This window comes from Spermophilus citellus, assembly GCF_964194105.1.
Source record: "Spermophilus citellus genome assembly, chromosome: 2".
Classification (NCBI taxonomy): domain Eukaryota; kingdom Metazoa; phylum Chordata; class Mammalia; order Rodentia; family Sciuridae; genus Spermophilus; species Spermophilus citellus.
The window spans coordinates 198,777,560-198,792,360 of NC_138183.1; the positions used below are offsets into that span (position 1 = coordinate 198,777,560).

The window sequence follows — 14,801 nt, forward strand, 5'->3', positions numbered from 1 at the left end:
TCCCATGTTTACACTTTCCTGGATGGAGAGGAAGAATGATAAACCTCATTGCTCTCCTCTGTGATTTTTACCATTCTTGGAAATGATCGAGAAGGTTCTGCAAAGAACACTATTTCACTATTAAAGCCTCTTTCCAGTCTCAAATACTGAGGATTTCTTAATGGTGAAAAGTTTGGGTTTATTTTTGTTGTTGTTGTTTTAGTCTACACCCCTTCTATAATACAGAAACACTCATATGCCTTTAGCCTAGTTCTCTGTCCTCTTTGAAACACCCTGAAAACCCTTTCATGAATCTCCTTGGTCTTGACTCCATACACCACAGGGTTAAGAGCAGGTGGGAAGAGCAGATAGACATTGGCCAAAAGAATATGAATATGGAGTGGAACTTGGTGGCCAAAGCAGTGTGTGAAAAAAGAAAAAAGAGCAGGTGTGTAAGAGATGAGGATGACACAGATATGGGAACCACAAGTCCCCAGGGCCTTGGACCGAGCTTCATGGGAAGAGAGGTGAAGGACACCTTGTGCAATGAGGGCATAGGAGAGTCCAATGCAGAACAAGTCAACCCCAATGACCAACAGTGCGGCTGTCAGTCCATACACACGGTTAGGCCTGGTGTCTCCACAGGCCAGCTTCACCACAGCCATGTGCTCACAGTATGTGTGGGGGATCACGTGGCTTTGGCAGAAGCTCAGGCGTCTGATGAGGAAGGGGCATGGGAGCATGAGCAGGGAGCCTCACACCATAGCTACCACCCCAATGCGGGCAATGATGGTGTCAGTGAGGATAGTAGCATAGCGAAGTGGGTGACAGATGGCCACATAGCGATCAAAGGCCATGGCCAGCAGCACTGTAGACTCCATCATGCAGAAGGTGTGAATGAAGAACATCTGTGCCAGGCAGGCAGAGGCAGAGATGTGTCCAGCTCCACATCAGAGGATGGCCAGCAGCTTGGGAACTGTGGAGAGGGAGGCAACCAAATCGATGGTTGAGAGCATGCACAGGAAAAGGTACACTGGCTTGTGCAGGGCTGGCTCAGTGGCAACAACAACCAGGATGGTGATGTTGCCCACGATTGTGGCTGTGCCCAGGCAGCACACAGGAAGTGAGAGCCACATGTGGAATTGTTCCAGACCTGGGATGCCCAGGAGGAAGAAGATAGAAGGGTCCATGTTAGTGTGATTAGGAGAGTCCATGGTGTGGCCAAGAGTGCTCGACATCTTCTCTCACCAGAAACCCCCTCACAACATCACCCCTCCTGGAGAGACAACACAGAATAGAAATATAAATGAGACTACAGTAATGCTTATTAGCTACAGAATGGTTGGCAAGCTGCATCATCCATAAAATGGCAATAATTAGTACTACTACTTAGAGTTTAGAGAATAATATGGATTATTACTTATAAAAAGTTTCTGATAGTACCTAACAGATAATGCTTATTAAATGAATAAATATGAGAAAGGGCTCAAATAGGCCTTTAAATAAACTAGAATTGTCTCCCATCTAGGGGCTCTCATCTTTACAGAAAGGGATGCACACTGTTATTTGGCGGAATATACCTGAGTACTCACATTTTATGGATATGGGAAGACATCATGTAGAACCATCAGTCTAGAACACAAGATGCAAATAAAGTTTCCTGGATAAAAAATAATTTTATTTTTGTGTTCTTTAATTTGGAATAGATTTTGATTTGGGATTTGGTTCCTGGAAATTGTCTTTTGGTAAATTGTTCCTGGTAAAAGTTAGCCTACTAGCTTCCAGTCTTTTCATTAATCAACAAATATTTTCCCATATATCAGCTCAATCTTCACCTAAAACTGCATAAGCTGTTTCACTTTTCTTATATACCCAGTTTTCTTTACCCAACATTTTGGTCTATCTCAAAAGCATTTTTTTTTACTTCATTTTATTTCTGAAATAGAAAATTTCAACCCTCTCTTGTACTCTCTTTCAGCTGTCTTTTATTCATATTTTATCTTCAGTGCTTGGTGAATTCAAAGAAAAAATACAATTAGATCCTTATTCTCACCTTTTTACAATGTCAAGGAGTGATTTTATAAGAGTACCCTGACTTGTAGTAGCTTATCATTTCTTGTGCAATAATCTTGCATTATTCTTTCACTTATCCTACCTTTTCCACACCAGTAGCCCTAAGAGAACACAATCTGCCATTAGGAGTACCTGTGCTAAAAGTAATTATGCTGAATATGGGAAGCAATGGAAAGGGAAGAAACAGAGAGATAAACTTTAGGATATAAACTGAAAAATCCTTTTAACAGGAGTTTTCAAAATGAGAATGAGAACGTCACTTCTTGGAAATTCATATCTATTTTTTCAACTACGTATGTTTAAGGTGCAGCTTATATTTGTCTAGCCCTATTCTAGAAGCTTGAGATAATGTAAAAGTTAGTACAAAAGAATGAAAAATTTAGGGAGTGAGAAAATAGTTATTATAGGGGAATCAACTCATTGCCACAACTCTTTCTCACTGAGGGCTTACATGTTAAGAGGAAGGAGATGTAAACTTTCCTATTCCTAACAGACCAGCTACTCTGTGTATACATACACTGGAAAAATAAATTAAAAGAAGAAGTTTCTCAGTTTTTGGACCACAGATATTCCTTAATTATAATATAAGGGAATTTAAGAAGCTAAACAATACCAAAAAGTCCAAATATATTGTTAAACGAGAGCAACTATTAGTTTAGTGTTGTTGTTCTCTCAGACATAGAGACAAACAGAAGGCATGAAGCTTGGTAACAATTCTATTCTAATCAGAGCTCAAGACAATAAAACACATGACCATCAGAGGAGAGAGGAATGATTGTGAGTCATAACAGTTTTGGTATGAAGGGTCCCAAACACACTGCTATGTGAATTATACCCAGGATAACAAATTCAGCAAATATCTGGGTTTCCAGTCATTTTGAGCTATGCATTTATCTTCCCTAAATGTATCAAGGTGAAAATACAGACTTGAGCAAATATATGATCATTATTGATGTGATTTTCAGAGAAGAGTGCAGGCCACATCTCACGCTTGCCTTCATGGGTGCTTTGAAAAGGAAGGATATTTCAAAGGCATGGGATCTTGGCATTTTTAAAAGTCAGGGTATGGTGGGAAAAACAATATAAACATGGGAACACATCAAATTTGGAATACATCTGTGTATTTCCTTCAATATTTCATTATTGGCAGTGTTGACTTAAAGAAGTCAAATTTTCTCTATGATTCTATACTTCCCTGATCTGTAAAATGGAAATAATAATACTTTGCAAGTTTGTGATAATTTAAAAGAAAGAACTTGCAGATGTTTTTAATCCACAGAAGGTGCTCAGTGAACGTCATTTACTATTAGCATCATCTTCATTGTAAAGGGACAGTAACCTGTTATCCAAAACACAATGTTCCTTGCAGCTTTTTAACCAAATAAAATCTAGTCTTGCTTTTAAAATATATATAATAAGTAGTTAATATGCAATGCAACTTGTCCCCTTGCAGGGCAAACTTGATAAACAGATATTGTTTAATTTTTTTTTCTGTATGCCCTTTAGGGCCATATAACACTCATTAGAAATGCCACACATGCCTCAGTTTTCAGTCTTCTTACTAAGTCACTCACCCAGAGCCAGAAGACTTAGCTGGATAATTCTGTGAGGCTGGTCCATGCACATTAAATCTCTGACTCTGTGCTTTATGACATTTATTTTCCTTGTAGAACTGAATTGAACACAGATTGCTGACTACTACTTGACTAGATGGCTCCTAATTTGATTGATATGACTGAATATTATTTGCAGTCTCTTCCACTTTTTTTTCTTTCTTAGGAAACCCCAAAATTACAGACTCCATTCCTTCATAGGGTCATGCATTCTTATCCATCTCCTAGGTCTGAAGTCTCACGTATTCCTTGTCCAAAATATTTTGTGGTAATGACAGATATTTGTGACCATTCTCACACTTTACTATGGACTTGTTCCTCTACCCAATCAGTAATCCAACTCTTACTATGACATTAAATCCAATGCCTTCAGTAAGATAACATTTCTTTTTAAAAATATTTTTTTTGACACCAAGGATTGAACCCACGATTATTTAACCACTGAGTCACAACCTCAGCCCTATTTATTTATTTATTTTATTTTGACATAAACTCTTGCCAAGTTGCTTAGGGCCTCACTAAGTTGCTGAAGGTGGCTTTGAGCTGTTGATCATAGGCATGCACCACTGCACTGGGCAAGATAAAAGTTCTAACATCACAGTTGGGGGCACCAAGGATAGGAAAGACTTTTCATGCCTTGAAGCTGCACAACAGACCAAAGACTGTCAATTTGTCTGACAGAGAAAGCTCAACTTGGGCTCCCTCTGTCCATCTTGGGATTGCTGGGAGTCAGGAAAAAAAAAGAAGATAATGCATCTTTACAATGAAAACTATGTAATACTAAAGAAAGAAATGGAAGAAGACCTCAGAACATGGAAAGACCTTCCATGCTCTTGGATAGGCAGAATTAATATTGTCAAAATGGCCATACTTCAAAAAGAAACAGATTCAGTGCAATCCCAAACAAAATACTAGTGAAATTCTTTCCAGAACTAGAAAAAAAGCAGTCCTAAAATTTATTTGGAATAGTAAAAACCCCAAAGAGTCAAGACAATTTTGAAGAAGAAAATTGAAGCAGGAGGCATCACAACACCTGACCTCAAGTTATACTGCAGATCTACTATAGCAAAATGGCATGGTATTAGGGTCAAAATTGTCCTCAAGACCAATGAAATAAAATAGAAGAAAAAGATACTTACAGATATCTGATATTTGACAAAGGTGCAAAAATATATGTTAGATAAGAGAAACTTTTTAAACAAATAGAGCTGGGAAAACTGTATATTCATAGGTAGAAGAATGAAATTAGATACTAGCATGAAAGATGCTACACTAAAGTCAAGTCAAAATAAGGTCAAAGACTTAGAAATTAGACCAGAAAACTTGAAACTGCTAGCAGAAAGCATAGGGTCAACACTCCATTATATATTTGAGGCAATGACTTCCTCAACAATACCCAAAATAAATGTTCACAAAATAAAAACAAGAATCAATTAAGTGTGTGGACAGCAGAGAAAAAAGCTTGTTCAGACCAAAGGAAATGATTAAGAGCATGAAGAGAGAGCCTACAGAATGAAAGAAGATCTTTGCCAGTTGCTCCTCTGACAGGATTAATATCCAGAACATATAAAGATCACAAAAAAAACTCAATGTCAACGTAACCCAAACAACCCAATCAATCAACAGGCAAAAAATAAGCACACATTTCTCAAAGGAAGAAACACAAATGGTCAAGAAATACATGGAAAAATGTTCAACATTTCTAGCAATCAGGATAATGCAAATGAAAACTTTACTCAGATTTCAGCTCACTTCTGTCCATGTGGCAATTATCAAGAACTTGAATAATAATTAATGTGGAGGAGAATATGAGGGAAAATGGATGATGGGACTGAAATTGAGTGCAACTACTCTGGGAAGCAGTATGGAATTCCTCAAAAAACTAAGAATGGAATTACCATATATGACCCAGTTATACCTCTTATTGGTACATATCAAAAATAACTAATATTAGCATACTAAACTTAGACAGCCACTTCACTATTTATAGCAGCATAGTGCACAATAACCAAATAATAAAATAAACCGGATGCCTGTCAAAAGATGAATAGATCAAGAAAATATGGCATAAATACACAATGGAGTTTTACTCAGCCATGAATGAGAATGAAATAATGACATTTGCCAGTAAGTGGTTGTAAATGGAGAACATCACATTAAATGAGATAAGTCAGAGTCAGAAAATCAAGGTTTGAACATTTTTCTCAAATGCAGAAGCTAGAGCAAAATAAGGAAATAAAAGTAGGGTCTCCTGAAAATAAAAGGGATCAGTGATTCAGAGTAAAGAAATTGAAGGCAAGAGAGAAGGGACAGGAAAAGAGAGGAACTTCAGAGTGAAACTGACCAAATTACATTTTGTAAACATCTAAAAACATTATGATAAATTTCACATTGATGTGCATCTATAAATCACTAATTTTCAAAAACTATAAATAAATAGAAGAAAAACCAGTAGAATAGAGGGAAAACCAGTGAAAGAGAAGATAGAGAGTGGGAGAGAAGAATGAAGGATTGGAAATGGGAAGAAATATGGATGAATTTAACAAAATCACCTCATATACACAAATAAATGTGTCAAAGGAATTTCACCATTATATATATATGTGTATATATATATATATATATATATATATATATATATATATGCAGAAAGTACCAATCAAAAATAAGTAAATGGGTGAAAGGATGATCAGTAGAAGAGAGGAAGGAAAATAAGAGGAGGAAGGTAGTTACAGGGGAACTGGGGTTGAAATCAATTTCCTTGTATGATGGTTTTGTCAAAATGAACCCCAACTACTATATATGACTCTAATGTCAATACAGAAATAGGGGGAAAACTCCTGTCATCTCTGTTCTATTTCATTGAAGTCCCTGCTTATATGGAATTACTAAACACATATTTTATTCAATTACTGTAATATCATGAAATATATTGTCATTAAATAAGTGGATTCATAAATCAATCAAACATTGTGTATTTTCTCTTTATCAATCTTTGCATAAAAACTATTCAAGTCTAACAAAAACATCAATTCAGATTAACAAAAAAGGCAGTTCAAATTATACTCTTTGTATCTGAGACCCCAATAGAACCATCATTTTAATCTAACCAAAATGAGATTGACAGTACACAACGTGTGATACAGTTTCTGGCACTGGTAGACCTGAACACCAAATTACTATTCTTCTTTCAAGACATATCCTATAAAATCCCAGCTATGTTATGATACACTCTGAAACTGAATTTAGAAGAAAGCAGCCTAAATCAGAGTATAAGGCAAAGCATCATGGACCAGATTGAAATGAAAGACAAATTATATTATTTTTTGTTTCTTCTCTTCAATTGTTTGAAAATTATGAAAAAGAGGTACTGATAATATTCTGAGAATATGATGTGTAATCATACCCCAGTGATGTATATCCCAGTCACTTATTACCTAGATTGAGTGTGTGAATATGTGTTTGTGATTGTTTTTATTTTTATTTTATGGAATGAATATGAATAACTCCTTTGGGATTTTATTAAACCCATTTAATTGGTTTAGCAGACAGCTCTTCCATATTCTTCCATACAATGAGCTTTTGTCAATTTTAGAACGATTGTAACAGTTTTTCTTACTTTTCGGATGTGTTCACAATTATTTAGGTAAACAGATGAAAAAGGGATCTGAAAGACATTCATTCACTCCTTCTTTCTCTTTGGAAGTCTAATATACAGTATAGAAGAAGCTAAAGTTCATGTAAACCAAGGAGAAGTTTTCTAGTGTCTTACTTCTTTTGTAAACCTAAGCAAAACACCTTCTGGAAGCCTTCTCTGAGTTCTCTGTTTCTAAGTGCATAAATAACACGGTTGAGGGAAGGAGGGATGGTGTTGTGCAGCACGATGAGTAGAAGTGGAATCAAAGCATTCTTAGTCTCTGCCAGGTGAGTTACTGAAACTACTACAACAGCTATGTAGAAGAAGAAGATGAGGATGAGATGGGAGCTGCAAGTGCTCAGAGCCTTGGAGACAGCTTCAGCAGAGTTCAGCCTAAGGATGGAGCGCAGAATCAGGGCATAGAACAGTATAATAAGACTTAGATCACTCCCCATTCCAAACCATGCCAGAACCAATTGACAGATACTATTGGGCCTCCTATCATCACAAGCCAGGCTTGTGACCTCGAGATAAGAGCACAGACAATGTTCAATTTTATTCCTGGAACAATAATGACGCTGGGCTGCAAGTACAGGCACTGGAATGACAAACAAGCCATTTCTAAGCACCATGAACAGGGTAGATTTGGTGATGAAGGAATTGGTGACAATCAATGGGTAGCGAAGAGGATGACAAATAGCTACATATCTATCAAAAGCCATGCACAGGAAGACACCAGACTCCATGCCTAGAAAGCAATTAATGGCATAAATCTGAGCAAAGCACTCTGGGAGGCTAATGGCCTTGGCATCAAACCAGAAGATGGCCAGGATCTTAGGCATGATGGTGGTGGCCAGGCCTATGTCCACCACAGAGAGGATGCCTAAGAAAAGGTACATAGGCTGCTTCAGAGAAAAGTCCTGGTAGATGGTGGTGAGGATGAGGATGTTTGCACCAATTGTGGAGAGATAGAGCAGTGCCAAAGGCAAGGAGAGCCAGTGCTGCCAGCTGTGAATGCCTGGGAATCCCATCAGAATGAACTCGGAGACCTGGAATTTGGAGCTATTGGGGCCCTTGAAAGATGCAGACATATTTTCCTAGGAGAAAAGAAAAATAGTGTTGCTATCTCTGGGCATAATTATTATTAAGCATTATTTTTTAACTTTTTTCATACAGATTGGGTCCATAACAAAATGAATTTTGTAGTTCATCTTATTGTAATTTAAGATGAATTACAAGAAAGTTCCAGGATTTTATCCAAGTAAGGGAAATTTAAAATTCACAATTGTTTTAACTGAGATGCAGGTAAGTTTCAGAGCTTTTCCCTAGCATGCATGAAGCCCTGGGTTCAGTTTACATTACTGCCAAAAAAAAGATAATTATTATATATGACTATACAGGGAAAATTCAACATGAACCTCAAATCTTCATTTGTATTATACTCAATTATCCCAGGCTGGAACCACCACATAAATATAACTCTAGCTTTTCTCAAACTTCTTTCTTTTATATATAAAAAAATTGGGGACCAAGGGTATGTGCTTGTTTTCTTCATATTTTCCCAATGTTCCTGACTGAAATGATTACCAACTAACAATAACTAGACTTGTTATTATGGAATTATGAGTGATTGAAGTTTTTAGCCACTCCATTCATTCCAAGTTGATATACAAATCCATTGATGTTTTATTATATCCTAACAAAATTTGTTATAATAAACTTCAAAGTATTTGCCGAAATAAAATGTGTTGCAGAGTGGAGATAGAAATATTTACTTTTATACTATTTTGTACTTCTTTGTATTTCTGAGGAGGTTGCAAAAGAACAGCTTGACAGGAAAATAAGTCATTGTAGCTAAATATTTCACCTTAAGAGTCATCTGATGGACCCCTACCTTAGCACTTTTTCCCCAGTTGAGTCCTAAACAGCTTTAAAAGTTAGTATTTGACATTAGAATTACATTTTTTTCTAAACTGTTGTGTTAAGAAAACTGAATATGATATTTACCCTACTAAAATTTTAAGCACATGGTACAGTATTGTGAACAGTAGGAACAAAGTTGTACAGAATGTCTCTAGAACTCATTCTGTATAATGGAAACTTCATGATTAGTTTATTGAAACTTTATCCTGTTGAGCAAGCAAGAATGACTTCTCCAGCATATTGAGGAAATGGTCAGAGGATGCTCAGAATCATGTTCCAAATTAGACTCATTATCTTTCCTCAAAATCTCTTGTTTTTCCTTTTTGTTTTATCCTGTATGGTCACAAAACCAGTCAAGTCTGAATCCTGCACACCAGCTGCACTTTCCCCATTCAACTGCCTCTCACCTCAGGGTTTCTTCCTTCATGTCACTCATTTGCACCTTTCTCTACAGGTCTACTGCTTCTGGAACCTGCCTCATCACAATTGCTTCTCATTTCTTCACAGTTCTCCCTGCAATCTGCTCTTTGTTAAACTGATATTTCCCTGCTTAAAATAATGTATACCTATACTTTTTCATTCAAATAAAACCTAAGCACTTTCATTGTGTAGAGGGCACTCTCAGGTGTGATTCTAACCCAACTGAGCATTATATCTTGGTTTTCACTTCCTTGTATGCTGACTTAAGAGGCACATAATATCTGAATGTATCCTGAATATTTGTCTTTACAAATCTATTGATTTTACAGAGCATTTCATTCCCAATATTTTTGCCATGTTGATTATTATTGCATGTTGGTTGCAAAGAAAAAACCTGTAGTTACAATGTTTCAAAATGCCATCTTGAAAGAAAAATGTTAACTCTTTAATTTTATGATTCATGGATTTATTTTTGACACAATTAACTTTACTGAAGAATTTTCACCTACAAGAGACCATCACTCAGAACTAGATGAAATTCCTTTCAGATATTACACCCAGCTTCTGTATTCCTTAATGATGGGATAAGTTATCTTTTTTTTTTTTTTTTGCTTTTTCCATAAGTAGTCTTTTTTTATTAGTTGCTCAAGACAATACAATGATTTTGACATATCATACATTTGATTCAAATGGGGTATGTCATCTTTTATTTTATATGAATGCAATTTGATAAGAAATTAAATAATTGAAACATATCCATAGCATAGTTTAATGAGCAAGAGGCAAAAACAGGTTGGATATAAAGTTAAATATTACTTTGACCTTTCAGATGAAAGTTCCAAAAGAGAACTGGCACGGAGTCATTTGTGCAAGACCTGGTACTTTTGTGAAATCTTCATTTGTACCTTATAGCCTAATATTTCATAAACTTTTACCTTTAATTTATTTTCATTTTCTTTCTTTTAAGGTACATCTTACTTTTGTTTACTTCATTTATTACATATTGACAAATTATAGTTGTATATACTTAAGGGGCACAAGCTGTGTTATGATATTTAATACAATATGGAATTATTTTTTTATTGGTTGTTCACAACATTATAAAGCTCTTGACATATCATATTTCATACATTAGAATCAAGTGGGTTATGAACTCCCATTTTTACCCCAAATACAGATTGCAGAATCACATCGGTTACACATCACATATTTACATACTGCCATATTAGTGACTGTTGTATTCTGCTACCTTTCCTATACTCTACTATCCCCCCTTCCCTCCCCTCCCATCTTCTCTCTCTACCGCGTCTACTGTAATTCATTTCCCTCCATGTTTGTTATCCCATTCCCCTCATAACCTCTTATATGTAATTTTGTATAACAATGAGGGTCTCCCTCCATTTCCATGTGATTTCCCTTTTTTTCTCCCTTTCCCTCCCACCTCATGTCTCTGTTTAATGTTAATCTTTTCTTCCTGCTCTTCCTCCCTGTTCTGTTCTTAGTTGCTCTCATTATATCAAAGAAGACATTTGGTATTTGTTTTTTAGGGATTGGCTAGCTTCACTAAGCATAATCTGCTCTAGTGCCATCCATTTCCCTGCAAGTTCCATGATTTTGTCATTTTTTAGTGCTGAGTAATACTCCATGGTGTATAAATTCCACATTTTTTTATCCATTCATCTATTGAAGGGCATCTGGGTTGATTCCAAAGTCTAGCAATTGTGAATTGTGCTGCTATGAACATGGATGTGGCAGTATCCCTGTAGTGTGCTCTTTTAAGGTCTTCAGGAAATAGTCCGAGAAGGCAATAGCTAGGTCAAATGGTGGTTCCATTCCCAGCTTTCCCAGGAATCTCCATACTGCTTTCAAAATTGGCCGCACCCGTTTGCAGTCCCACCAGCAGTGTACAAGAGTACCCTTTTCCCCACAGCACTCATTGTTGTTTGACTTCATCATGGCTGCCAATCTTACTGGGGTGAGGTGGTATCTTAGGGTGGTTTTGATTTGCATTTCCTTGACTTCTAGAGATGGTGAGCATTTTTTCATGTACTTGTTGATTGATTGTATGTCCTCCTCTGTGAAGTGTTTGTTCATGTCCTTGGCCCATTTGTTGATTGGGTTATTTGTTATCTTATTGTCTAATTTTTTGAGTTCTTTGTATACTCCGGATATTAGGGCTCTATCTGAAGTGTGAGGAGTAAAAATTTGTTTCCAGGATGTAGGCTCCCTATTTACCTCTCTTATTGTTTCTCTTGCTGAGAAAAAACTTTTCAGTTTAAGAAAGTCCCATTTGTTGATTCTTGTTATTAACTCTTGTGCTATGCGTGTCCTATTAAGGAATTTTGAGCCCGACTCCACAATATGTAGATCGGAGCCAACTTTTTCTTCTATCAGACGGAGAGTCTCTGATTTGATATCTAGCTCCTTGATCCACTTTGAGTTGACTTTTGTGCATGGCGAGAGGAGGGGATTGTTTCATTTTGTTGCATATGGATTTCCAGTTTTCCCAACACCATTTGTTGAAGATGCTATCCTTTCTCCATTGCATGTTTTTAGCTCCTTTATCAAATATAAGAGAGTTGTAGCTTTGTGGATTAGTCTCTGAGTCCTCTATTCTGTACCGTTGGTCCACCCGCCTGTTCTGGTACCAGTACCATGCTGTTTTTATTACTATTGCTCTGTAATATAGTTTGAAATCTGGTATCGCTATACCACCTGATTCACACTTCCTGCTTAGAATTGTTTTTACTATTCTGGGTCTTTTATTTTTCCATATTAATTTCATGATTGCTTTATCTATTTCTACAAGAAATGCCATTGGGATTTTGATTGGCATTGCATTAAACCTATAGAGAACTTTTGGTAATATCGCCATTTTGATGATGTTACTTCTGCCTATCCATGAAGAAGGTATATTTTTCCATCTTCTAAGATCCTCTTCTATTTCTCTCTTTAGGGTTCTGTAGTTTTCATTGTATAGGTCTTTCACCTCTTTTGTTAGGTTGATTCCCAAGTATTTTATTTTTTTTGAGGATATTGTGAATGGAGTGTTTTTCCTCATTTCCGTTTCAGAAGTTTTGTCGCTGATATACAGAAATGCCTTAAAGAGATAAATAATCAAACATGGCAGGAAGTACAAACCATATATCAATAATAACTCTAAACGTTAATGGCTTAAACTCTCCAATAAAGCGACATAGGCTGGTAACATGGATTAAAAAAAACAAATCCAACAATATGCTGCCTCCAGGAGACACATCTGAGTGGAAAAGACATACACAGGCTCAAGGTAAAAGGTTGGAATTCTTAAATGAATTAATGTGCCCATCACCTCAAGTATTTAATATTTTTATTAGAATATTATACATTTATTCTCAGTAATATGAAAATGTATTCAATCATTATCTATATTCAGTACCCTGAGAGATTAACCTAAGAATCTGACTTACTCCTCCCGTCTAACTGAAACTTTATCCTCTTTGACCATCAGCTGACTATTTCTACACCCTAGAGACTCCAGTAATCACCTCTCTACTCTCTGCTTCTAGGAGTTCAATCGTTTTAGATTCCATATGTGAGAGCATGCAATATTTGTCTTTCTATGTTTGGCTTATTTTGCTTAATTCCATTGATGTCTCAAAAGGAAGAATTTCCTAATTAAGGTTGAATAATATTTGTATAGATATATCACTTCTCCTTTATTCACTTCTTGAGGGCACTTAGGTTGACACCATAACTTGGAAATTGTGAATAATATGGCAATGAACATGAGTGTTCAGAACTCTCTCTGACATACTGATTTAAAATCTTTTGTGTACATAACCAGAAGTGGGACTGCTAGATCACAAATAAATTTTATATTTGGTTTTCCCCACTTAATTCTAAATGTTTCATCCTGGTTGATATTTGTGTGGTCCAAATAACAGAAGGAGTGAATCTGAGCTCACAGAAAAATAATCACTTGCCATTTTTTAACAATTAGATTCTAACATGACATAAAATGTGATTCTATTATCAAAACAGTTGCTACACTATTAATACTGATAAAATATGGAAGTTCTTTTACAGATTTTTAACTCCTCTCATGCCTCATGATCCTCAAATTTTTTCACTCTACTCTTAACCCATTTTACAGAGACTCTACCAGCCTCTGTTTCCTGCTTAGGCAGAGAGCAAGGTCAATTTGTTTGCAGAACATTACCAAAATAGTGTTCTGTTGAAAGTGAGGCATCAAATGATCTGAGATTTAGCCAATGTGCCCTTGATATGGTTTAGAACTTACTGTGGTTAGGAGAAGAGGTACAGTGTGATGTCTTCACAATGGAAGCAGTTCCTTACTGGACAAACAGATCATTTTAAGAAAAGATTTATTATGAGATCAAGATGTATTCTCAAAAGAGATGACACACAAATTATGAATATCACGAATTTATTGAAAGTAGTAAACAGTTATGTGATTTTAGGGTAATAGGCCTCCTTTAGAGGCATGAGGGGATAAAGTCCCATAGAGAAAGAGAATTCCTAAGACGTTAAGTCCCAAAAGTGCAACAGGGAGATTAGCTTACAGATTTTTTCATCAAATAATGAAAATATGAATAAAAAAATAGTTCCACTCATGAAACCAATGTGTTCCTATGATAGGTGGGAAATTTGAATTGTTCTTAGGATAAAAATTCAGAGTATTACAATTCTGTGGTAAGGACGATTGTTTAAATCTTTCTAAAGAAGAAAGTTTTTATTCATTCAAAAATGGAGGGAGAGCTGGGGTTATGGCTCAGTGGTACAACACTAGCTTAGCATGTGTAAGGCACTGGGTTTGATTCTCAGCACCACATAAAAATGAATAAATAAAGGCCCATTTAAAACTAAAAAACATTTTTAAAAAGTTAGAGGGAGAGGTCTACTGTTGGAGAACATGGTAGAGTATTTTTTTTTAAGTAATTGATAAAGTTATTGTCACTGTTCTCCTGGAAATTATGGTCTAGTATGGGAGAAAGAATAGAATACCAAATAAAAAATCAAGAAAATGAAGAATCATAGACTGAGATAAGTGCTTTAATTCAAAGTGACTCTAATATGAAACATATAATGAAGGGAATTAATCTAATTGTCAGGATTTCCTGAAGTAATACCAACTTTATTGAAGAGCAAGGCTT

The 14,801-nt window shown here is 36.0% G+C and overlaps 1 protein-coding gene and 1 pseudogene across 2 annotated transcripts; both read right to left on the minus strand.

Moving 5' to 3' along the window:
- Positions 1-203: 203 nt before the first annotated feature.
- On the minus strand, positions 204-1,217 carry LOC308634734 (olfactory receptor 52P1-like; annotated as a pseudogene). Its single transcript has one exon. The product of its transcript is annotated as an olfactory receptor 52P1-like (transcript).
- Positions 1,218-7,433: 6,216 nt separating this feature from the next.
- Positions 7,434-8,393, minus strand: LOC308642046 (olfactory receptor 56B1-like; the record flags this gene model as incomplete). Its single annotated transcript, XM_081280649.1, has 1 exon — positions 7,434-8,393. One exon carries the CDS (start codon positions 8,391-8,393, stop codon positions 7,434-7,436), a length of 960 nt encoding a protein of 319 aa, XP_081136775.1.
- Between the last annotated feature and the right edge of the window lie 6,408 nt (positions 8,394-14,801).